General features: G+C 40.4%; 1 protein-coding gene across 9 annotated transcripts in view; it reads right to left on the bottom strand.

The window, feature by feature from the left end:
• Positions 1–24,916, bottom strand: part of fray (oxidative stress responsive kinase frayed) — a 522,696-nt gene that overhangs the window by 87,051 nt on the left and 410,729 nt on the right. For all 9 annotated transcript variants that reach the window (XM_076192634.1, XM_076192630.1, XM_076192631.1 and 6 more), the window contains exons 4-7: positions 24,344–24,480; positions 18,991–19,104; positions 3,354–3,519; positions 2,849–3,010 (exon numbers count right to left, since the gene is read on the bottom strand). In XM_076192634.1, the coding sequence (XP_076048749.1) occupies positions 2,849–3,010; positions 3,354–3,519; positions 18,991–19,104; positions 24,344–24,480 (579 nt within the window). The remainder of the gene's footprint in view (positions 1–2,848; positions 3,011–3,353; positions 3,520–18,990; positions 19,105–24,343; positions 24,481–24,916) is intronic.

The following is a 24,916-nucleotide window of genomic DNA, read 5'->3' as shown; positions in this document are numbered from 1 at the left end:
ATGTTTCTGCCCCATACAGTGCTGGTGGCACAATCACTCCTTCATACAGTCTCCTCCTAGCATCCATTCCCAAATGTCTATTCCTCATTACACTTTTTAATCCACCAAGGCATTTACTCGCTTCTCTCAATCTACATTCTTCTTCCACCTGCACTCCACCTTTTCCTGCCACATTTACACCCAAGTATCTAAAACTATCCACTTCCTCCAGTCGCTCTCCCTTAATGCTCACTTCCAGTCTACTGCCACTTTCACCCCTTGTACATCTCATCACCTTACTTTTACCCACATTTATCTTTAGCTTTCTTCTATCACATACTCTCCCAAACTCTGTCACCAACTTCCTCAGTCCCTCCTCCGATCCTGCCACAAGTGCAGTGTCATCAGCAAACAACAGCTGGCTCACCTCCCACTTTTCTCCATTTTCTTTAACCATCTCCAATCCCTGACCCACTACCCTTGCATTTACCTCTTGCACTACCCCATCCATGTATAAGTTGAACAGCCAGGGCGACATAACACATCCATGACGAAGTCCCATCTTTACCTCGAACCACTCACTCTCTCCATTTCTAATCCTGACACAAGCTCTACTACTCTCATAAAAACTCTTGACAGCTCCTATAAGCTTTCCTCCTATCCCATATATCTGCATAACCTCCAACAGTGCCTTTCTGTCTACCCTATCATAAGCCTTTTCCAGATCCATAATTTTAAAAATGTTAGTACAGTAAAACATATCCTCATCAATAATAGTATTGAAGTTAAAAAGGGATGCATTTATAAAATTCTTTGCAAATTGTGTAATCAATTTTACATAGGTCAAACTGCCAGACCCTTAAACATTAGAATTTAACAACATAAGAAAATTTTTAGGGATGGCAATAATTCCAGTGGAATCTTCAAGCATATTGAATTGAACAATCATTTGGGTGATTGGGGTAATGCCCATGCAATCTATTATACATACATATACCAAGACTTTTTTCCCCTTCCAATCATTCCCACTCATTCCATCTCTAGATACACTCCATTCCCCTCCACCCTCCCTCTTATCTTAGCACCTCCTGGATGACGGGTCATCCCTGCACCTTGTCCACTGCCCTGGGTCAGAGGCAGTGTTGCAAGTCACAGCACAACCACAGCAAGCCGCGTCATTAAATCGGCGACCCCCCTCTCCGTCCCCCCATGCATAAAAGGAGAAGACAGGGAGAAATCCCTTCGGGCTGTGTCAAATTTTGCTCACACATCCTACCTCACCCCCCATCCCACCACCCATTCCATCTCATGCATCACATCATTCATATACAACCATTCTCCATTCACCCCTGTCTTCTGTCCTCTCCCGTCCTTCCTCAACAGACATTCCCCTCTTCCCCAAAGCCCCCTTCACCCCATCCATCCACCTCATCCTAGGACGTCCCCTCATGTTCACTCCCTCCACATCTGCCTTCCATACTTCTTTTACTAGTCTTTCTTCACTCATTCTTTCCATGTGTCCAAACCATCCTAATACTCTTTTATCAACCCTATCTACCAACTCCCTTTCCATCCCTGTTCTCCTCCTCACCTCATTTCTCACTCTATCTAGTCTAGTAACTCCCATCATGTTTCTCAGACACCTCATCTCAAACACATTCAAACTCCTTCTCTCTTCCTCTCTTATGATCCATGTTTCTGTCCTATACAGTGCTGTTGGCACAATCACTCCTTCATACAGTCTCCTCTTAGCATCCATTCCCAAATGTCTATTCCTCATTACACTTTTTAATCCACCAAGGCATTTACTCGCTTCTCTCAATCTACATTCTACCTCAACCTCCACTCCACCTTTTCCTGCCACATTTATACAACATAATAGTAAGAAACTTAATAGTGTTGTTTGATCCATACCACCAGTGATCAAAATACCAACCTAAACAAGGGCTTATATAAACTTGACAATTATATCTGTCAAGAAATAAGCAAAATAATAACAGGTAAAATGTAACCCTGCGACTGTGACCTAATGTCGCCCCACCGTCATTAGTGGACGCATTGACCCTTACGACCTGACTTGACCACCTTCCAGGGGGTAAATGTCCTCTACCCTATGTAAACTGTCCTCGTTCCTTTCTCATGTATATATAATCTATGTATTTCTATTAACTATGTACTTTTTGCATTGAAGATGTAATATACGAAAGTGCTCTGCTTTGTTAGTTTCTTTTTCCAAGTGGTCCACTTTGCATAAGTGAATACACGCACCTGTGTTCTTATTAGCATACATATATATATATATATATATATATATATATATATATATATATATATATATACATATATATATATATATATATATATATATATATATATATATATATATATATATATACACACAAAAAGTTAGACTGATGTCTGCATTGTATTAGTGTGACTTGTCAGTTCTCCTTGTGTGAAAAGGCGGAGGAAGTACACTCAAGACTGACAGATCCTGGGCCCAGTCCAAAGACCAAGTGTCAGCCCTGAGCACTAGATGGAGATAGGATGCTCATAGGTTTTGAGGTTGAGTAAAAAGGAGAGGTCTTTCTCTCATGTCCATCTTCCAGAATCACCTCTACCAAATTCCCCATACATCTCATCATCCATGGGGACAACTGTGCATACTTAAAAACTCATCAGAGGACTTTATACAATCATAACTAAACAGTTAATATGCATGCAATGTGGTACTTGCATGTCAACTATAAAGTCACCTATTAATGAATACTTTGGACAACTAATGTCATCATCAACAACTTTAGCTTGGGTTTCATAAAAAGCAAGAATTTGCATACAAAGAATAATGAGTTATAAAAACAAAATCTACCTTGTCCTCTGCTCCAGTTTCAAGGTTTGGAGGATCGTTTTGGAGGGTAAGCATGAGTACTTTCATAGGTGGGTACTTGTGATATGGAGCTGTTCCTGTGGCCATCTCAATGGCAGTAATGCCAAAGGACCACATATCTGCCTTGAAGTCATACCCTGACACCTGGAACAAAAATTGCCATGAAACCAACATATAATATGAAAAGTTCAAAGTATTGGAAACATCATCTCTGAATACATCTGCTTGATTGAATTCTACTTCAAAAAGGACTAACCCTCAACAATCCATGAAGACACTCTTTGGACACATATTAAACAATTTCACCAGCCACTTTAACTACTCCACCTTCTGTCAAACATTCCACATATCACCCACCTTAATCCAGATATCCTTAAAGATTTTATCTATCTCCATGCTACTTGTATCTCCTCATCTGTTATAGCCTTATCAGAGAAATATGTAATACCCAGTACCAATCTGCCCTAACATGCAAAACGGTGCTTACCTGTTCCATGACTTCAGGTGCCATCCAGCAAGGAGTACCTACAAAAGTATGCCTAGACTTTTGTCGAGAGAGGTCTCCCCCAGTGGATAACCAGGCGCTAACACCAAAGTCAGCAATCTGTACTGCTCCATCTTCACCTAACAAGATGTTACCAGCTTTGATGTCTCTGGAATATAAAAGTATATTTCAGAAAGAGTTTTTTATAGGACTGCCAAAATACATACATATAATGAAGGCTTTTTTCCCCCTTACAAGGGATGTAGCTAAAAAAACAAAGGCATATGATCCACTCCCACCCATTCCATCCCGAAGTACTCCATTCCCAACCATTCCCCTCCCTCCCTTTTATCTTGGTTCCTACTGCCAAAAATACTGTAACTAAAAGGATCAAGATGGGGTGGAAATTTGGAATTTAAGAGGCACAAAGGAGAAATTGAAATGTGTTTGAGAAGAATTGTCTGAGAAGTATGGTGGGGGTTACAAGGATGGAAAGAGTGAGAAATGAGGAGAGCAGGGTTTAAAAAGGGAGAAGGCAGATAAGGCTGATAAAAGATTATTGGGGTGATTTGGGGACATGGAAAGAATGAGCATGGAAAGATTAGCAAAAAGAGTGATAAGCTAGGTAAATGGAGTGAATTAGGGGAAGACCAAAAGTGAGATGATGGGTTGGGTGAAAGGGGCTTTGAGCAAATGGAAAATGTCTGTTGAACAGGGAAGGGAGAATACAGGGGATAGGTGTGCATGGAAAATGGATGTGTATGGACAATAATTTGACACACATTTTTCTATTTTTTGCACAAGGGGATGAGGAAGGAGGGTCACTATGTAAATGAAGTAGCTGGCCCTGCTGAGTCTTGCTATGTTGCTTCTGACCCAGAGGGCAGGAAATAGGGATGATCCTTTATCCAAGATGATCTAATATGAGAGAGAGAGAAATGGTGATTGCTAGGAGTGGAATGAACGAGTGTGGGTGCATACCTTGGTTGGCTATCTCCCTTATATGGGGAAGAGGTCCTTGGTGTGTGTGTGTGTGTATATATATATATGTATAAATAATAGAAAAGGGTTTATCAGTTGGTCTAAAATAGGGGCAGAATTAGCAGTACACGACTGGCTAAAGGAAAATGAGGAGGCAGAACATAGAGCGGATCAATCGTCCGCGGATCAATCGTCAGCGGACCAACCATCCACGGATCAATCGTCAGCGGCCCGGTCGTCCACCAGGCCATTAACTAGGAGACGTCCTCCGGACGATATATAATCTTGTAACCCCCTTGTACTACTTAGTCTCTCTGAAGAAGGTGTAAATAGCCGAAACGTTAGAGAAATAAACTCATCTCTGACTTGTGTGTTTCTTTACCACCCTCCTATCTTCATATATATATATATATATATATATATATATATATATATATATACAGGGTGCGGCAGGTATTTGAGAACGCATCTTCTAAGTGGTCTAGTAGTTTAGACACCATAGCTAACCATTCCTTTTCTTTTACAGCTGAAAATGGCACAATCAAATATTACCCAAGAAATGAAAAGGCATGCAGTTATCGCCTCTATAGCAGCTGGGCATACTAATTCTGAAATTGCTGCCTTCCTTAATGTTGCCCGGTCCTTCGTTTATAAGGTCAGAAGGGAACTTGTGGATGCCAGAGGCAATGTGGCAAGTACATCGCAACGTAAACAATATTCCCGACGATCGGATAGCATCAGAACATCAGAATTCATAAATGCTATTCAATCGGCAATTGATGAAAGCCCTGGGAAGTCCATGAGGGCACTGGCCAAGGATTTTCAAGTTGATGAGGCCACCATTCGACGTGTTGTTCACGAAGATCTCCGGGTATAAGTCGTATGTGATCCGAAGAGGACAGTTCATGTCACAGAAGACATATGAGAACCGAGTCATCAGGGCCAGACGTCTTTTGAACAAGTTAAAACATCCTGAAGAACCAGGAATCCTTTGGTTCTTCTCTGATGAGAAGAACTTTGTTCAGGACCAGAAGGTGAATAGGAGGAACGATCGTTGGTTGTGTCAAACTGCAGGTGAAGTTCCAACGGTTATGCATACTAAATTTCCAGCATCAGTGATGGTTCTGAGTGTCGTGAGCAGTGAAGGCGATGTGATGCCTCCCTTTTTTTGTCCGCCAAGGACTTCGTGTCAATGCAGCTTCTTACACTGAAGTGTTGGAGACTGTTGTAAAGCCTTGGATGGATGGTGTAGCACGTGGCAGGCCGTACGTCTTCCAGCAAGACTCTGCTCCATCCCATACAGCTCACACAACCCAAGAATGGATGGCCACCAATTTTCATGACCACGTAACCCCCAACAAGTGGCCCCCTAGCTCCCCTGATGTCAATGCTTTGGACTATTATGTTTGGGGCGTAGTTGAGAGGGAGTCTAATCGTAAACCTCACAACACTATAGCATCTCTCCAAGAAGCCATTGTCGCTGCAATGGCTAACATATCCAAGAGTCAGCTCATTGGTGCTTGCCAACGATTTAGACGTCGCTTGGAAGATATCATTGACAAGGATGGAGGTTCCATAGAGTGAAACAGTGCATTTGCTTTGTGTTAATGTATAGAATACAATAAATGCTAATTTGAATATATACTAAAACGTTAATAAACCTTATTACAAAACAATCTCCTTTGTTCTCAAATACCTGCCGCACCCTGTATATATATATATATATATATGGACAAATTAGTTTACCATATCATATGAACACACTCACACACACTAATTACTAAAAAAAACTGGAACACATAGGAGGAATACAAGGGAACCTACTAAAATGGATGGAGGACTTCCTGACAGGTAGAAAGATGAGAGTAGTGCTCAGAGAAAAATATTCAGATTGGAAAGAGGTGATCAGTGGAGTACTGCAAGGATCTGTATTGGCACCAATAATGTTTGCTATTTATGTGAATGACATGGACGAGGATGTGAATTGTTACATGAGCTTCTTTGCAGACGACGCCAAACTGTTAAGGAAAGTAGAAACTGATAAGGACTGTGAAGCACTGCAGGAAGACCTGAATAAGGTATGGAACTGGAGTCAGAAATGGGAAGTGGACTTTAATACTAAGAAGTGTAGCATAATGGAGTTTGGAAAAAGCAAAAACAGAATATCAGGAAAATATACAATTGGAACCAAGGAAGTAAAGAAGGTAGGATCCGAAAAAGATTTGGGGGTAATTATCACAAACGACTTGTCCTATGATAAACAGATTAACAAAATTGTCGGGGAGACTTACAACTTGCTAAGATCAATAAAAGTGGCATTTGCATACTTGGACGAAGACATGATAAAAAAATATTGGTTACATTGATAAGGCCTAGACTAGAGTATGCGGTGACATTGTGGTCACCCAGCACCAAAAAGAATATAAAGAAAATAGAAAGAATCCAGAGAGCAGCAACTAAAATGGTACCTGCACTTGCAAACCTATCATATGAGGAGAGATTGGCTAAACTGGAGTTACCAACACTGAAGCAAAGAAGAGAGAGAGGTGACCTACTGACCATCTACAGAATCATGAAAGGCACAGATACTTGATAGAGAGGACTTACTAAACTGGGACAAGAGAAACACAAGAGGACATGGAAAGAAAATAAAAAAACATAGCTACAGAAGAGAACTGAAGAAAAACAGTTTTCCACATAGAGTATTGGACAATTGGAACAAACTGGATAATGAAATAGTATGCGCAAAAACCATTCATGAGTTTAAAAGCAAACTAGACACTGCGAGATACAAAGGCAGGACACCACGAGCATAGCTCCCCTTCCCGCAAAATACAACTAGGTAAATACTTGGTAAATATATATATATGTACATACACGAGTATGTATATATATATTTATATATATATATATATGTACAGCACTGTACGGGGCAGAAACATGGAGCATAAGAGAGGAAGAAAGTAGGAGTTTGAATGTGTTTGAGATGAAATATCTGAAGTATGATAGGGGTTACTAGGCTAGAGTGAGAAATGAGGAGGTGAGGAGGAGAACAGGGGTGGAAAGGGAGCTGGGAGATAGGGTTGATGAAAGAGTATTAGGATGGTTTAGACATATGGAAAGAATGAGTGAAGAAAGATTAGTAAAAGAGGTGTGGAATGCAGAGGTGCAAGGAGTGAAAATGAGGGGGTGTCCTAGGATGAGATGGATGGATGGGGTAAAAGGGGCATTACAAAAAAGAGGAATGTCTGCTGAGGAATGACGGGAGAGGACAGAAGATAGGGGTGAATGGAGAAGGGTTGAGTATGGATGATGCTGTGATGCATGAGGGGGAGTGGGTGGGGGATGGGGGGTGAGGAAGTATGTGTGAGAAAAAATTTGATGAGGTGTCTGTGAAGTATGGTAGGGGTTACCAAGCTGGATAGAGTGAGAAATGAGGTGAGGAGGAGAGTGGGGGTGGAAAGGGAGTTGGGAGATAGGGTTGATGAAAGAGTATTAGGATGGTTTGGACACATGGAAAGAATGAGTGAAGAAAGATTAGTAAAAGAGGTTTGGAAAGCAGAGGTGGAAGGAGTGAACATGAGGTGGCGACCAAGGATGAGATGGATGGATGGGGGTAGAAGGGGCATTGGGAAAGAGGTGAATATCTGTGGAGGAGGTAAGGGAGAAGACAGAAGAGAGGGATGAGTGGAGAATGTTTGTGTATGGATGAATGGATGATACTGTGATGCATAGAAGGGGGTGGGTTGGAGGATGGATGGGGTGAGGGAGTATGTGTGAATGATATTTTGACACAACCCAAAGGGATTTCTCCCCATCTTCTCTTTTTCTGCATGAAGGGATGGAGATGGGGGGGCTGCTGATTAAATGAAGCAGCCTTCCTGTGGATGTGCTGCATATTGCTGCACTGCTTCTGACCCAGGGCAGTGGGTGAGATGCAGGGAAGACCTGTCATCCAGGAGGAGCCAAGAAAAGAGGGAGGGTGGTGAATGGGAGTGGAGTATGTAGGGATGAAATGGGTGGAAGTGGATTTATGCCTTTGACTTTGGCTACCTCCCTTGTACAGGGGAAAAGCTGTTAGCATATGTATGTATGCAATATAAAGGATGACAAAAGATTACAAAGGCGGAGCATGCTGACAGGAGACCTTTTGATCCAAAACTAGGTTGGATGAAAAAAAAAAAAAAAAAAAAAAAAAAAAAAAAAAAATATATATTAATAATAATAATAATAAAAAAAAATAATAATAATAAATCAATAAAATAAAGATTATAATAATATAAATAATAATAAGGATATCTTCTTTGCTCAAGAGACATTCCTTTAACATTCTATCTATATACCAAGAGCTTTTTCCCCCTTGTAAGGGAGGTGGCCAAGTCAAAAGGCACATACCTACTCCCACCCATTCCACTCCTATCCATCACCCTTTCCCCCTCCTCATCTTAGCTCCTCCTGCATCCAATGTCTCTTTAAACCTATCTATCAACATCATTTTTTATCTTTCCCTGCAGTTCACTTCACTCATTTGTTTTCCACACTAATTTTGCTAGTCTTCCCTCACTCATTCTTCACATACAGTATGCCTTAACTGTGTAATCTTTGATCACCTCTATCTGCCAGTTTTCTTTCCAATCCTACTCTCCACCTCATCTTCCCATTTCTCACACTATACATTCTTGTAGCCCTCCCCATCATATTTCTTAAAACACATTTTAAACATGTTTAGGCCATTCCTTTCTTTGAAGTCTGCTCCATATAATACCATGGACACAATCACTCCCTTGTACTATCTTTTCTTTGCAATCATCCCCAGGTAACTATTTCTCATAACATTTTTCCAGAGGTGAGCACCGTTAACCAAAAAGTTAACTTCATTAATCATTAATTCATTAACCAAAAAGTTAACTTCATTGATCGTTACTTTGTTAATCTAAGAAGAAGGTAACAGAAGTTACCGTTAATCCGTCATACCACTGGCTGTAGCCGTGATGCTAAAATACTCCCCAATGGTTTGCTGGCATGCTTTCTTGGGAGATGAGGGTGAAAATGAACTCGAATCTAAGGAAGCCTAGCTTTCCTGCAAAAAGAACCTGCGTTCACCCTCTCCTCAAACTATATGAACTTGGAGGTGTGGGTTCTCTTCATGTACTGTTTGAAATTGTTCAGACTTGACATGTGTCTCTTAATTGGAACATACTTGAATAGGCACACCTTGCAGCTGAAAATTAACTTCTCTTCTGTGAGAAGTAGTCCTCCAATTGGGTGATGAGCCTCTTGTTGCTGAGGTCAAGTAACACTGACATTTTTGACAGATTCAAATTCTTGAGATGATATAATGAATGTCAGACTAGGGGCGACATAAGGTATATACAGTGCAACACTGTCTTGAGGCCCATAGTTTCAAAGTACAACTTGGCCACTGGGTCCAGAACAGAACATAATTTTGTGCAAGAGAAAAGCCCAATCAGATTCTTATATAAAATGTTTTGCCTTATGATGTCTTAACTCTTAACCAATCACAGGAGGCAATAGTGTTTAAGGCTGATTTTACCCAGATCTGCAACACCCTCTAGTCCATCCATCAATCTCATCCTTGGTTGCCCCCTCATGTTCACTCCTTCCATCTGCCTTCCACACCTCTTTTACTAATCTTTCTTCACTCATTCTTTCCATGTGTCCAAATCATCCCAATACTCTTTCATCAACCTCATCTCCCAACTCCCTTTCCACACCTGTTCTCCTCACCTCATTTCTCACTCTATCCAGCCTAGTAACCCCTATCACACTTCTCAGGCACCTCATCTCAAAACACATTCAAACTTCTCTCTTCCTCTTTTATGTTCCATGTTTCTGCCCCATACAGTGCTGTCAGCACAATCATTCCTTCATACAATCTTCTCTTGGCATCCATTCCCAAATGTCTATTTCCCATTATACTTTTTAATCCCCCAAGGCATTATTTGCTTCTCTCAATCTACATTCTACCAGGTGCATAATGGTCTCTGAATCTGAATTTAGGTATTTCAATTTGACTTTGTTTGTAGGTTCAAAGGCAAGGACACTGAAAGGACCAAGGAATTTAGGTGAAAGTTTGGAAGAGGGAGTTCAGGGTATACACGATGTCACCTACTGCAATGTTGGACTCTCACATTTTTATTATGAAAACGGACCATCTCATTTTTGGCGAGAGAAAGAGACTGAGTAATTTGCTTAAAGAGAGTGCTGAAGTTAGAGAGTGAAACTTTTACAAAATCATCAAGGTTGTAAATACAGTAAAACCCCGATTATCCGAAAGCGGATTATCCGAAAAACGGGATTATCCGAAATTGATTTGGATAATGCAATTAATTTTTTTTTCTATACTAAAATGTTATAAAACATCAAAAATATGAAAATAAATAAAACTACATATATACTATATTAACACATTTAGAATTGATAAGAACAGTTAAAATGAATACGTATTAAGCGTACTACTTTGTTTATGTGTATGTATGTGCGCTTGTGTGTATGTATGTGTGTGTGTTTGTGTATGTATACACCCGCGCGCACGAGTGTGTGTATTTGTGTGTGAGCGTTTGTGTGTGTGCGTTTAAGTGTGTGTGTGTGTGTGTGTGTGTGTGTCTGTGTGCATTTATGTGTGTGTGTGTGCACTTGTGTACATGTATGTGTGTGTGTTTGTGTATGTATACGCGCATGCGCGAGTTTGTGTATTTGTGTGTGCGTGTTTGTGTGTGTGCGTTTAAGTATGTGGGTAGTGGAAGGGTTGTGGAGTGATGGTGACAGAGGCGGGGAGTGGCGGAGTTGCTTTATTGTGTTCGTCAGGATAGTGGAAGATATATGTATAGAATAATTCTTGTTCCGTTACGTATAAGGTATATACGTCAACACAAAAAAATGGTGTTCTATCCACAACTTGAGACTGATGGAGAGAGAGAGAGGGGGGGGGAGGAAGGCACAGGACACACACACACACACACACACAAAGTATGTCAACACGAAATATATTTCTGATAAATCTGGATTATCCGAAAAATCGGCTTATCCGAAAGAGGCTTCCCCCCTTTCGTTTCGGATAATCGGGGTTTTACTGTAGGGCCTATATCTGAAGTAGGAAGTGAGGCGACTCCAATATGGACCTATTGATGGCACTATTAAAGCAAGACTGAATCATAGGGACATGGTGATCCCAGGAGGGGTGAAGGTCAGAAGTGAGGTGTCGGAGAACATTGAGAATCTTTCTGTTTTGGCATTTGACAAGGCCATTTGAACTGGGGTGGTAAGCAATGATATTACACTTTGTTAGCTGAAAGGATTTGCAAATATCTGAAAGAATCTCACTGTTGAATTCCATTCTATTGTCAGAGAGAAGGATTTTGTAAGTAGTGAAGGGGCAAATAATCTTGTCAATGAAGGTCTTTGCAATTGTTTTAGCAGTATTGTCCGGAATAGGTTCAAGGATGCAGAATCTGGCAAAATAGTCCATACACACAAACAGGTACTGATTTCCACTAGAAGTTAGTGGTAACTTGAGAAGGTCAATCGCAACCATGTCAAAGGGCTTGCTAGGGGTTGGATATGTCAAAATGGGAACTTTACTGTGAATATGACCTTTATGGGTAGCACAAGAATGACAGGTGTCTATGTGGGCATGGATATCCTTTCTCATAGTAAGCAAAAAGGAAATGTTTTAGAAGGAAATTAAGAGAGGAAGGTAAAAGGTGCAGATAGATGAAAATGGAAGAGATGGCAGCAAGAGGAAGATGGACAGAGTATTTTAGGGAATATTTTGGGCCTTTATGGATTTGGAAAAGGCTTATGACAGGATAGACAGGAGGGCACAGTGGGAGGTATTGCAGATATATAGGATAAGAGGAAATCTTTTAAGAGCAGTCAAGAATTTATACGAGAGTAGTAGACCTTGTAAAAAGTAGGCGTAAGAGGGTCTGGGAGTAGTTTTCCGACCAGTACCCTAAGGTTGTGGTCTTTTAATGTGTGTGGATGTGGTACAAATGAGAGTATAAGGAAAGAGATAGGCAGTATGTCTGTTGGCATTGAGTAAAACTAAGTTGAAAGGGAGGGACGAGTTTGAGTTTGGGAGTGTAGTTGGGATGATCTCAGAAGTGAAGAGAGGATGAAGGAGGGAAGGGGTGGCTGCACTAATAAGTGAAGAGATAGGTAAGCATGTAGTGGAGTGGGAGGAGGTTTCTTCAAGTTAAGGTGGATGAAGGTGAAACTGGAAAGGGAGATGTGGGTTTTTGTAAGTGCATATGGGCCTGGTAGTGAGAAGAGTGTAGATGAAAGGGAGGCTTTTGGATAGATTTAAATGAGTGCATAGAGGGATTAGGGAGAAATGTCAATGATGTGGTATTGGAATATCTTAATGTAAGGGTAGGAAATGAACCAAGAGACAGAGTGGTTGGTAAGTATAGAGGTCCAGGAAAAAATCGTAGTGGAGATGTGTCTAGAGAGTAGATCACAGCAAATACAGTTTAGGAAGAAAGTCAAGCATAAGTACAAATGGGACAGAGTGGTGGATGGAAGGGTAGTAGAGCATTAATGGACTATATTGTGGTAACCAAGAGTATACTAGGAAGAGTTAAGGATGTACATGTTCTATGGGGAGACAGTGGGGGAATATCAGATAATTTTTTGGTGGAAGGTAAGATGAAAGTGGAGAATAGATGGCGAAAGAGGAAAAGAACAGAAGGTTGGGAGATGCTTAAAGTGAACTGTTTAAATGAGAAAGAAAAGGAGAAGTAGTACAAGAAGAAGCTGTGAGAGGAGTGGGAGGGAATAAGGACAGAGTAGAACTAGGAGTAGAAGAGGAATGGGGATGGTTCAAGGAGGGAGTCACAAGGTGTGCAGAGATGGTGTATGGAACAAGGAAGATGGGTAGTGAGTGGTGGGATGAGGAAGTAAAGAAGGTTGTAGAAGAGAAGTGAGCATTAACAGATTGGTTACAAAATAGGATGAGAGAATCATACGAGAGGCATAAAAAAAAAAGAGAATTAAAGCATAAGATAATGGTGGCAATGGGGAGAGCAGATGTGAATGAAAAAAAAAAAAAAAAAAAAGAAGAGGTACATTGATGATGGACTGGCTTAATGTTTACTTAAGGTTACTTAAGGTTACTTAATGTTTGTTTAAGAGAGGGTAGAGTGCCGGAGGACTGGAGGAGTACCTGTATAGTTCCAGAAGGAGGGAGAAGTGTGAATGTAGTAGTTTCAGAGGGATCAGTTTGTTACATGTAGTTGGAAAGGCTTATGGGAAGGTCTTGATTGAGAAGGTTAGGAATGGAACAGAGAGAGTAATTGGTGAGGAACAGTGTGGGTTTATGGCAGGTAGGGGTTGTGTAGATGAGATTTTTGTGGTAAGACAGATAAGTAAGAAAGCTTTAGGAAATGGAAAGGGTGTTTTTTGGGCTTTAATGGATTTGGAAAAGGCTTATGACAGGTTAGACAGGAAGGCACTGTGGGAGGTATTGCAGATATATGGGATAGGATGAAAGCTGTTAAGAGGAGTCAAGAGTTTTTACGAGAATAGTACAGCTTGTGTTAGAATCAGAAATGGAGAGAGCGAGTGGTTTGGGGTAAAGGTGGGACTTCATCAGGGATGTATTATGTCACCTTGGCTGTTCAATTTATACATGGATAGGGTGGTGTGAAAGGTAAATGCAAGGGTGGTGGGTTGGGGACTGGAGATGGTTAAAGAAAATGGAGAAAAGTGGGAGATAAGCTAGTTGTTGTTTGCAGACAACACTATGCTTGTAGCAGGATCAGAGGAGGGATTGAGGAAGTTAATGACATATTATACGAGGGTGTGTGGAAGAAGGAAGTTCAAGATAAATGTGGGTAAAAGGTGATGAGTTGTACAAAGGGAGAAAGTGGCAGGAGACTGGAAGTGAGTATTAAGGGATAGAGACTGGAGGAAGTGCATACTTTTAGATACTTGGGTGCGAATGTGGTGGGAAAAGGAGTGGTGGAGGTAGAATGTAGATTGAGAGAAGCAAATAATGCCTTGGGGGATTAAAAAGTATTATGGGAAATAAACATTTGGGAATGGATGCCAAGAGAAGATTGTATGAAGGGATTGTGCTGACAGCACTGTATGGGGCAGAAACATGGAACATAAAAGAGGAAGAGAGGAGTTTGAATGTGTTTGAGATGAGGTGCCTGAGAAGTATGATAGGGGTTACTAGGCTGGATAGAGTGAGAAATGAGGTGAGGAGAACAGGGGTGGAAAGGGAGTTGGGAGATAAGGTTGATGAAAGAGTATTGGGATGATTTGGACACATGGAAAGAATAAGTGAAGAAAGATTAGTAAAAGAGGTGTGGAAGGCAAGTGGAAGAAGTGAACATGAGGGGGCAACCAAGGATGAGATGGATGGATGGGGTAAAAGGGGCATTGGGAAAGAGGGGAATGTCTGCTGAGAAAGGATGGGAGAGGACAGAAGCTAGAAGTGAAAGGAGAATGGTTATGTATGGATAATGCTGTGATGGATGAGGAGTGGGTAGGGTATGGGGGGTGAGGGATTGTGTGTGAAAAATAAATTGACGCATCCCGAAGGGATGCCTACCCATCTTCTCCATTTCTTCGTGAGGGGATGGACAGGGGGGGTTGCTGATCTAATGAAGTGGCCTTGCTGTGGATGTGCTGTGTCTTGCAAAACTTCTGACCCAGGGCAGTGGGTGAGATGCAGGGATGACCTGTCATCCAGGAGGAGCCAAGATAAGGAGGGAAGGGGGTGGATGGGAGTGAAGTATGTGTGGATAGAATGGGTGGGAGTGGTTTTTATGCCTTTGTTTTTTGTATCTCTCTTGTAAGGGGGAAAAAGCCTTTGGTATATGTGTGTTACAGAGCTTGTGTTAGAACCAGAAATGGAGAGAATGAGTGGTTTAAGGTAAAGGTGGGACTTCTTCAGGGATGTATTACGTCATCTTGGCTGTTCAGTTTATACATGGATGGGGTGGTGTGAGAGGTAAATGCATGGGTAACAGGTTGGGGATTGGAGATGGTTAAAGAAAATGGAGAAAAGTGGAAGATAAGCCACTTGTTAGTTGATGACACTGCGGTTCTGGCGGGATCAGAGGAGATTGAGGAAGTTAGTGACAGAGTTTGGGAAGGCGTGCAAAAGAAGGAAACTGAAGATAAATGTGGATAAAGTAAGGTGATGAGATGTACAAGGGAAGAAAGTGGCAGCAGACTGGAAGTGAGTATTAAGGGAGTGAGACTGGAGGAAGTGGATAGTTTTAGATACTTGGGGGCAAATGTGGTGGGAAAGGGAGAAGTGGAGGTAGAATGTAGATTGAGAGAAGCAAGTAAAAGCCTTGGGGGATTAAGAAGTGCAATGAGAAATAGACATTTGGGAGTGGATGCTAAAAGGAGATTGTATGAGAGAGTGATTGTGCTAACAGTACTGTATGGGGCAGAAACATGGAATATAAAAGAGGAATGAGTTTAAATGTGTTTGAGATGAAGTGCCTGAGAAGTATGATAGGGATTACTAGGCTGGATAGAGTGAGAAACAAGGTGAGGAGGAGAATAGGGGTGGAAAGGGAGTTAGGAGATAGGGTTGATGAAAGAGTATTGGGATGGTTTGGACACATGGAAAGAATGAGGGAAGAAAGATTAGTAAAAAAAAAAAAGTGGGGGGGGGGCAGAGGTGGAAGGAGAGAACATGAAGGAGTGACCAAGGATGAGATGGATGGATGGGGTAAAAGGGCCACTGTCTGTTGGGGAAGGATGAGAGAGGACAGGAGATAGGGGTGAATGGAGAATGGTTGTGTATGGATGATGCTGTGATGCATGAGGGGGAGTGGATGGGAGATGGGGTGGGGGTGGGGGTGAGGGATAATGTGTGAAAAATAAATTGATGGAGCCCAAAGGGATTTCTTTCTATCTTCTCCATTTCTGCATGAGGGGGCAGACAGGGGGGTCGCCAATTTAATGAAGCGGCCTTGCTGTGGATGTGCTGTGTCTTTTGACACTGTTTCTGACCCAGGGCAGTGGGCGAGATGCGGGGATGACCTGTCATCCAGGAGGAGCCAAGATAAGATTGTGGGAGGGGGGTGGATGGGAGTGGAGTATGTGGGAATGGAATGGGTGGGAGTGGATTTTATGCCTTTTTTTTTTGGATACTTCCCTTGTATGGAGGAAAAAGCCTTTGGTATATGTATGTTGAATTAGACTAATTGTTTTGATTTTAAATGAACACAAAGCTGATGACTTGAACTATGAGCGGTGGTTCCTCTTCTAGACCACCACTCCACTAAGGAGTGAATATGAGGGGGCGACCAGGGATGAGATGGATGGGGTAAAATAGGCATTGGGAAAGAGGGAAATGTCTGTTGAGGAAGGAAAGGAGAAGACAGAAGATAGGGGTGAATGGGGAATGGTTGTGTATGAATGATATTGTGATGCATGGAAGGAAGAGGATGGGGAATGGGGGAGGAGGGAGTATGTTTGAATGATATTTTCGACACACCCTGAAGGGAATTCTCCCCGTCTTCTATTTTGCTACATAAGGGGATGGAGAAGGGGGGTTGTTGACTAACCACTTCGGTATGATAATGCCTATGTATGCATCATGTGGTGCGAGTGGGTACACAAGGATGCCAGCATCAGCCTTTTCCTTTTTGGCTACCTCCCTAGTAAGGGGGAAAAAGCCTTGGTATATGTATGTATGTATGTATATATATACACTCAACCCTCGATTTAGCGGACCTCGAATTTATGGACTTTCGATTTAGTGGACAAAAAAAGTGTGTCCGGTAGTAACAATGAAATTCCAGACGAAGTCCGTAAAATGAAAATTTGTCCGATAGGTGTCCAGTAGTAACAGTCAAATACCAGACAAAGTCTGTAAAATGAAAATTTGTCTGATAGGTGTCTGGTAGTAATGGTCAAATAGCACAGGACAAAGTCCGTAAAATGAAAATTTGTCCGATAGGTGTCCGGTAGTAACGTATATGCACGCCAAAACCTAACGGCGTGGTTCAATTTCTTCTTTATATGTAATGTATATCATTATACATATGTACAGCTTTTTATTACATATCTAATACATATGTGCACGCCGAAACCTAACGGACAATTTTCTACGTAACGGACTTATGTCCGGTATCCAGTATTAGTAACGGACAGACCCGATTTTCAAATAACGGACAAGGGTCTGCACGCATTTGTCTGTTAAATCAAGGTTTAAGTGTATATATATATATACATTTGTAGTTGTACATGAGTTATCTCTGGATTCTGTGAACTGGTTTGACTACATTTTCTGTGTTTATTATTACTCAGAGTAAAAGAGAATGAGTAATACAGCAGTGACTTTATATTTTATAATGGAAGTAGTGTGAAGCATCATTCATATGGCCACCAATGCTCCGCATGAGAATCTGACTCGCACTGAAGTGGTTAAATGATGCAGCCCTGCTGTGGATGTGCTGGGTCTTGCTACATTGCCTCTGATCCAGGGCAGTGGGTGAAATGCAGAGATGACCCGTTATCCAAAGGAGCCAAGATAAGAGGGAGGGAGGGGAGTGAACGGGAGTGGATTTTATGCCTTTGTTTTTTGGCTACCTCCCTTGTAAGGGGGAAAAAACTGTTGGTATATGTAGGTATGTATGAATTTAAACAATCGTCACTTGAGTAACAAAATTAATCAGATAAGAAACTGGTCTTTGTTGGGGGAAAAAAATAAATGAAAAGAAAAAAGAAAAGAAAAAAGAAAAAGAATAGGAGGAAAAAAGGAAAAAGAAAAGGAGAAAAAAGGAAAAAGAAAAGGAGAACAAAGGAGAGAGAGAGGAGAGAAAAAAACAAAACAAAAAAACAGTGGGGTTCAAACTCTGAGTGCAGTTGGACAAAACTCATACTGGGCCCATATTAGCATAGCTAACATACATCAAACCTGCTGTATAAACAGTTGGTGAGCTTATGTCAGCAAAAAGGAAATTTGTCATGTGGTCCAACAGATATATCTTAATACTCTTTTTGTTTATTAATTTTCCATGACTTATCCATCAAAGCACATATTTTTTACACTATGAAATAATAACATATTTATTTTGTTGTAAAGTGTTGCAATAACTTATTCAATTAAATTGTCATATTCTCATAAGAATCTGTACTAAAAATCTGAGAATGAGGGAAAGTTTATGTATGAAGTTGCCAGTTTAATGGGAGTTATTTAGTCCTTTAATGATTTTCAAAGTTAATCTAAAAGTTAATCCATTAATGAAATTTTTAACTTCATTAATTAATGATTAATGGACTGGTACCCAGCTCTGCATTTCTTATTCCTTCGTGACATTTAATTGATTCCCATACACTGTAATTGAAATGGAATAGTAATACAGTATTTAACTTGTGAAATTGCACCACCTTTCTGGATGTTAGCCATCCAAGCAGAGGAGATTCATGGAAGTACAGTTGCATGATAGCAACTAAAACAAAACACTAACTCATGGTGAAAGGGTAAGTTCTGAAAAAGAGTTGGATTACAAGAAAAGAAAAGAAAAGAAAAGAAAAAGACAAGAAAAATAAAGGAAGTGATAAATAAATATACTGTATCAATAAATGTAAAATAAAGAAAAATAAATCAGCTGTACAATACAAAACAAAACATTAACTCACACATACTCTGTTTCCTTACCTGTGGATTTGGCCATTGTAATGAAAGTACTCTAGACCCTTGAGCACTTCTCGTAAAACAGTGGCAATGATGGCTTCATCAAAGACACCATTCTTGCAATCTTGGTTTTTGCTTCTGTAAAACAGAACAGACCCTCTTTCAATTCTACAACAATGTCAAGTTAATTCTGAAAGAGACAAACAAATACTCCAGTGTAAAATCATGATTATATCATGTAGCTACTATCAATAGATTAAATCTTAAGACCTGTCTAATAAATCTGGTGGCATGAGTATAGTAACCCAACACAAAAAGCAACCTACGACAATAAGTATTATAGTCAATTGACTCAAACTTGGAGCCCTTTGGTGTGGTCAAAGGAAACCCCCATTGTTTACATGTCTAGCAATGACCTATGAATGGAGATCTGTCTCACTGTTAGTCTGTACATTATCTACTTATGGAATAAATATATATAAATAAATAAATAAATAAATAAATTATATATATATATATATATATATATATATATATATATCAGATCATTTTTATGACCGTTGCCCAGAGGATTCAAATCTACTGCTTTGGTGCCAAGAGGCTCCAAGTCAGTGCCTTAGACTGCTCAGCTATCGATGGTTTAAAACTCTTCCAACTTGAGCCTCTTGGCGCCAGAGCAGTAGGTTCGAATTCTCTGTGCATTGGCCATAAAAAATATCTGATTGATGTCGCTGTTCACTAGCAAATTACTCATATATATACATATATATATATATATATATATATATATATATATATATATATATATATATATATATATATATATATATATATATATATATATATATATATATATATATATATATATATATATATGTATATATATATATATATGTATATATATATATATATATATATATATATATATATATATATATATATATATATTCATATGACTGCATGGTGTTAGGCATGGCCTGGGGTTTGAGGGAAAGGCTGAATCTGTAAACTTTCCATTTTACTTGGTAACATGGTTCATGCAACATTACAGCCTAAGATATATGTAAAGATATATATAGACAGAGTGTGTGTATGCGAGAGGTGGCAAACCCCTCTGGGGAGAGTGATAGTGATGTGGCAGCAGCAGTCACACTGAGCTGTGCCTACAGGCCAAAGTTAAAATCAATAGAGTACTGACGCTCCTCTACTTACGTTCAATCGTTTTACGTTTTTTCGATTTTACGTTTGAACTGACTGTAAAAAAAATTTTTTTAATTTTTTTTAGTGAATTTTTTAGTTTAGCGCGCTCTCCGTGGTTCAAACGGTACTTATGCATGACGCTGCGTCCACTGTTTACATGGCACAAACGACAGACTGAATGTGCCTTGCCTCCTCCTCCTCCTCCACCATCTCAATTTATGTTGCTTGAATTTAATTGATTTGAAATTAATGTTATCATTTTACAATGTTATGTGTATAATTAATTATTTAGGGGTGTTTTATAAGATACGGTACTAGAATTTAGGGATGTATGGTACAGTAACAACTTACGTTCATTTTCAACTTACGTTCGGCCGTTCGGAATGTAACTAAAACGTAAGTTGAGGAGCGTCTGTATATGTTGCTCATATTAATATACAACAAAGGTCTTTCATCTTATGGAAATGCAATTTGGTAAATATTAATAGCTTCCTATATACATGTACCAAAGGCTTTTTTCCCCTTACAAGGAAGTAAGAAGAAGAAGAAGAAGAAAAAAAAAAAAACTCCCACCCATTCCATCCCCACATACTCCGCTCCCTTCCACCCCCTTCCCTTCCCTCCCTCTTATCTTGGCTTCTCCTGGATGATGTGTCATCCCTGCATCTTGCCCACTGCCCTGGGTCAGGAGCAGTGTCGAAAGACACAGCACATCCACAGCAAGGCTGCTTCATTAATTCAGCAACTCCCCCTCTCCATCTCCTCATGCAGAAATAGAGAAGACGGGGAGAAATCCCTCTGGGCTGCGTCAATTAATTTCTCACACATACTCCCTCACCCCCCATCCCCCACCCACTCATCCTCATGTATCACAGCATCATCCATACATAACCTGTCTCCATTCACCCCTATTTTCTGTCCTCTCATGTCCTTCCTCAACAGGTATTCCCTTTTTTCCCAATGCCCCTTTTACCCCATCCATCCAGCTCATCCTTGGTCGCCCCCTCATATTTACTTCTTCCACCTCTGCTTTCCACACCTGTTACTAATCTTTCTTCACCCATTCTTTCCATGTGTCCAAACCATCCCAATACTCTTTCATCAACCCTATCTCCCTACTTCCTTTCCACCCCTGTTCTCCTCCTCATCTCATAGCACCCATTCAGAAGTGTCTATTTCTCATAACACTTTTTAATCCCCCAAGGCATTTACTTGCTTCTCTCAATCTACATTCTATTTCCACTTCCACTCCTTACTTTCCTGCCACATTTGCACCCAAGTATCTAAAACTATCCACTTCCTCCAGTCTCTCACCCTTAATACTCACTTCCAGTCTCCTGCCACTTTCTCTCCTTGTAATCTCACCACCGTACTTTTACCCACATTTATCTTCAGCTTCCTTCTTTCACACACCTTCCCAAACTGTCACTAACTTCTTCAATCCCTCCTCTGATCCTGCTACAAGTGCAGTGTCATTAGCAAACAACAACTGGCTTATCTCGCACTTTTCTACATTTTCTTTAACCATCTCCAATCCCTTACCCACTACCCTTGCATTTACCTCTTGCACCACCACATCCATAAATAAATTGAACAGCCAAATTGACATAACACATCCCTGATGAAGACCCACCTTTACCTCAAACCACTCACTCTCTCCATTTCTGATTCTATCACAAGCTCTACTACTTCTGTAAAAACTCTTGACTGCTCTTAAAAGCTTTACTTCTATCCCATATATCTGCAGTACCTTCCACAATGCCTTCCTGTCTACCCTGTCATAAGCCTTTTCCAAATCCATAAAAAAAAAAAAATCTTTTTCCTAAAGCTTAAGACAAAAATTTCATCCATGCAACCTCTACCTCTCCTAATCCCACACTGTTCTTCACCAATTACTTCTGTTCTTCTCAATCAAGATCCTCCCATAAGCCTTCCCAACTACACTTAACAAACTGATCCCTCTGAAACTACTACACTCACACTTGTCCTCTTTTTCCCTTGTAAAGGGGAACTATACAGGCACTCCTCCAGTGCTTAACCCTCTCATAAACAAACATTAAATAACCTCACCAGCCAGTCCACCATCACAGTACCTCTCTTTTTTTTTAAGACATTTTGCATGACACCCATCTGACCCAGGGGCTTTTCTCTCATCATCTTAACAACTGACATCACCTCATCTTTCCTTATTTCTCCTCCATTTTCGTCAATCATCAGTCATTTTCTTAGTGCTTCCCACTGTTACTACCTTTCCCTCCCTATCCTCTTTCACATTTAGCAACTCCTAAAATACTGTACCTATCTCTCATACTGCCATCTCTTCCATTATCATCTCTCAATCTGCACTTTTTATCTACTTAATTCACCTCCTCTTTCCCTCTTAATTTCCTTCCAAAAGATCTTCTTATTATTTTCAAAAATTTCTGTCATACACTTACTCCATTTCATATTTTCTCTTCTATTTGCCTCCTCTATCTTATGCTTTACTTCTCTTTGTTTAGTATCTCTTATATGATTCATCCTTTTTTGTAACCAATCTGTGAATACTTATTACTTCTCTTCTAGAACCTTCTTTATCCCACCTCTCACTACCCTTCCATTTCCTCCCGTCCTCCTTGTTCCACACACCATCTTTGCACATCTTGTGACTCCCTCCTTGAAACATCTCCATTCCTCCTCCACTCGTAGTTTTACTCTATCCATCACTCCCTCCCACTCAGCTTTTTATTGTACTCCTTTTCTTTCTCATTTAAGGAGTTTACTCTAAGCACCTCCCTACCTTCTGTCTGTTTCATCTTTCTCCATCTATCTTCCACTCTCAACATACCTTCCACCAAAAAATGATGTGATATTCCCCCCACTCTCTACCCTTAGATCATGTACATCCAAAACTCTTCCTACTCTTCTCCTGGTTACCACTATGTAGTCCATAAAAGACCTATCTACCACCCTTCCTTCCACCACCCTTTCCTATATGTACTTATGCTTGACTTTCTTATTAAACACTGTATTTGCTATCATCAACTCTCTAGACACATTTCCACCATCATCACTTCACTATGATTTTTTCCTGGAACTCTACACTTCCCAACCCCTCCATCTATTAGTTCATCCCCTACCCTGGCAGTGAAATCTCCAAATATCATTACACTGCATTTGTCCCTAAACCCTCTATGCATTTATTCAAATCTATCCAAAAAGCCTCCCTTTCCTCTACACTCTACACTACCAGGCCCACATGCACTTACAAAAAACCCACAACTCCCTTCCCAGTTTCACCTTCATCCACATTAACCTTGAAGAAATCTTCCACTCCACCATACACTTACCTATCTTCACTTACTAGTGCAGCCACCCCTTCTCTCCCTCATCCTCTTTTCACTCCTGACACCCTGCAAACTATATTCCCAAACTCAAACTGATCCCTCTCTTTCAACTCAAATTTTACTCAATGCCAACACATCCAACTTTCTTCTCACAAACATACTACCTATCTCTTCCCTTTTACTCTCATCTGTATCACATCCACCCACATTAAAAGACCTAAACCTTATGGTTCTTGTTGGAAAACTCCCAGACCCTCTTATGCCTTTGATTTTTTTTTTTAGGAATGTACCCTTTGCAGCTACAGAGAGTAAGATGCCTAATCCTATCCCTATCCTGTTTTTGTCTCCTATGACTTAAGTGGGAACATTCTGTGGCAGTATTCTTTCTCCCCTACCACAGGGTTCAGCAAAAAAGGAAATGAATATTCAGAAAAGTGGTACAGGACATTATTAAGAGTGTGGGGACAGCATAACATAGGAACAGTTGCAGTATAATAAAGTAGCATCATTTCTCTATGAATAGAGATTTCCTCTATCACAGACAAAATCATGTGTGGCTCCAGGCTGTAAGGGCACCCTGTATACATCCTAAAGTATCAACTGCATGCTACTGAGCAGCTTTTAACCCTACAATAACATGCAGCCAATACCCAAAACAGGGTACTGTTACAAGTTACAAACACAAAAATAAAAAAGGCATACATATTTTTATATATCAAGGCAACCTTCTAAGTCAAACAAGTAGGTTGTTCAATCTGATACCAAATACTTAAAGACTACACAATCTGATACAATGTCCTTAATTCAAACTCCTATAACTACTACCAAATTGGTCTTTCACTATTCCTCACCTGTGTTTAATAATGTCTAGAAGGGATCCTCCACCTAATAATTTGAGTACCAACCAAAGTTCCTCTTTGACTACGAATGAGGTGTAGTATGTTACTACATTTTCATGGTGGCACAAAGACATAGCCTTGATTTCTTTCTGCAAGAAATAAAAAATAAATAATTGTGATGAAATACAAATACAAAATACAAAAGCACTTTCCTAAACAAATGTTCCAAACCAGGTTTACTCTCAATCTCTCTCTCACAAACACACATGGCTTGATGGCACAGTGGTAGTATTTACAACTGCTACTACAGGGTCCAAGTTCAAATCCTGCCCTGGCCAGTTTCACTCTGCGTGTTGGTACTCCAACTTTTGTGGGCAGGGAGTTGGGTGCGTGTGTAAGGTCACAGCATTATCCATAGATTGGTCATATATGAGCTCTGAGCTCTCATGTGGGAGGGTAATAGCTGTCAATCATGAGTCCAACATATGACCCAAGACCATGGTGACTCACACACTGGTGTAGTGGTACTTTACTCAACCACTAATAAAATGATCTGACTTTGAGTCTCCATCTAGGGCTGAAAAG

Source organism: Oratosquilla oratoria, chromosome 11 (assembly GCF_046742065.1).
Source record: "Oratosquilla oratoria isolate Oo_2021 chromosome 11, ASM4674206v1, whole genome shotgun sequence".
Lineage (NCBI taxonomy): Eukaryota > Metazoa > Arthropoda > Malacostraca > Stomatopoda > Squillidae > Oratosquilla > Oratosquilla oratoria.
The sequence above is the reverse complement of the archived record's forward strand: the minus strand, read 5'-3'. Positions and strand labels throughout refer to the sequence as shown.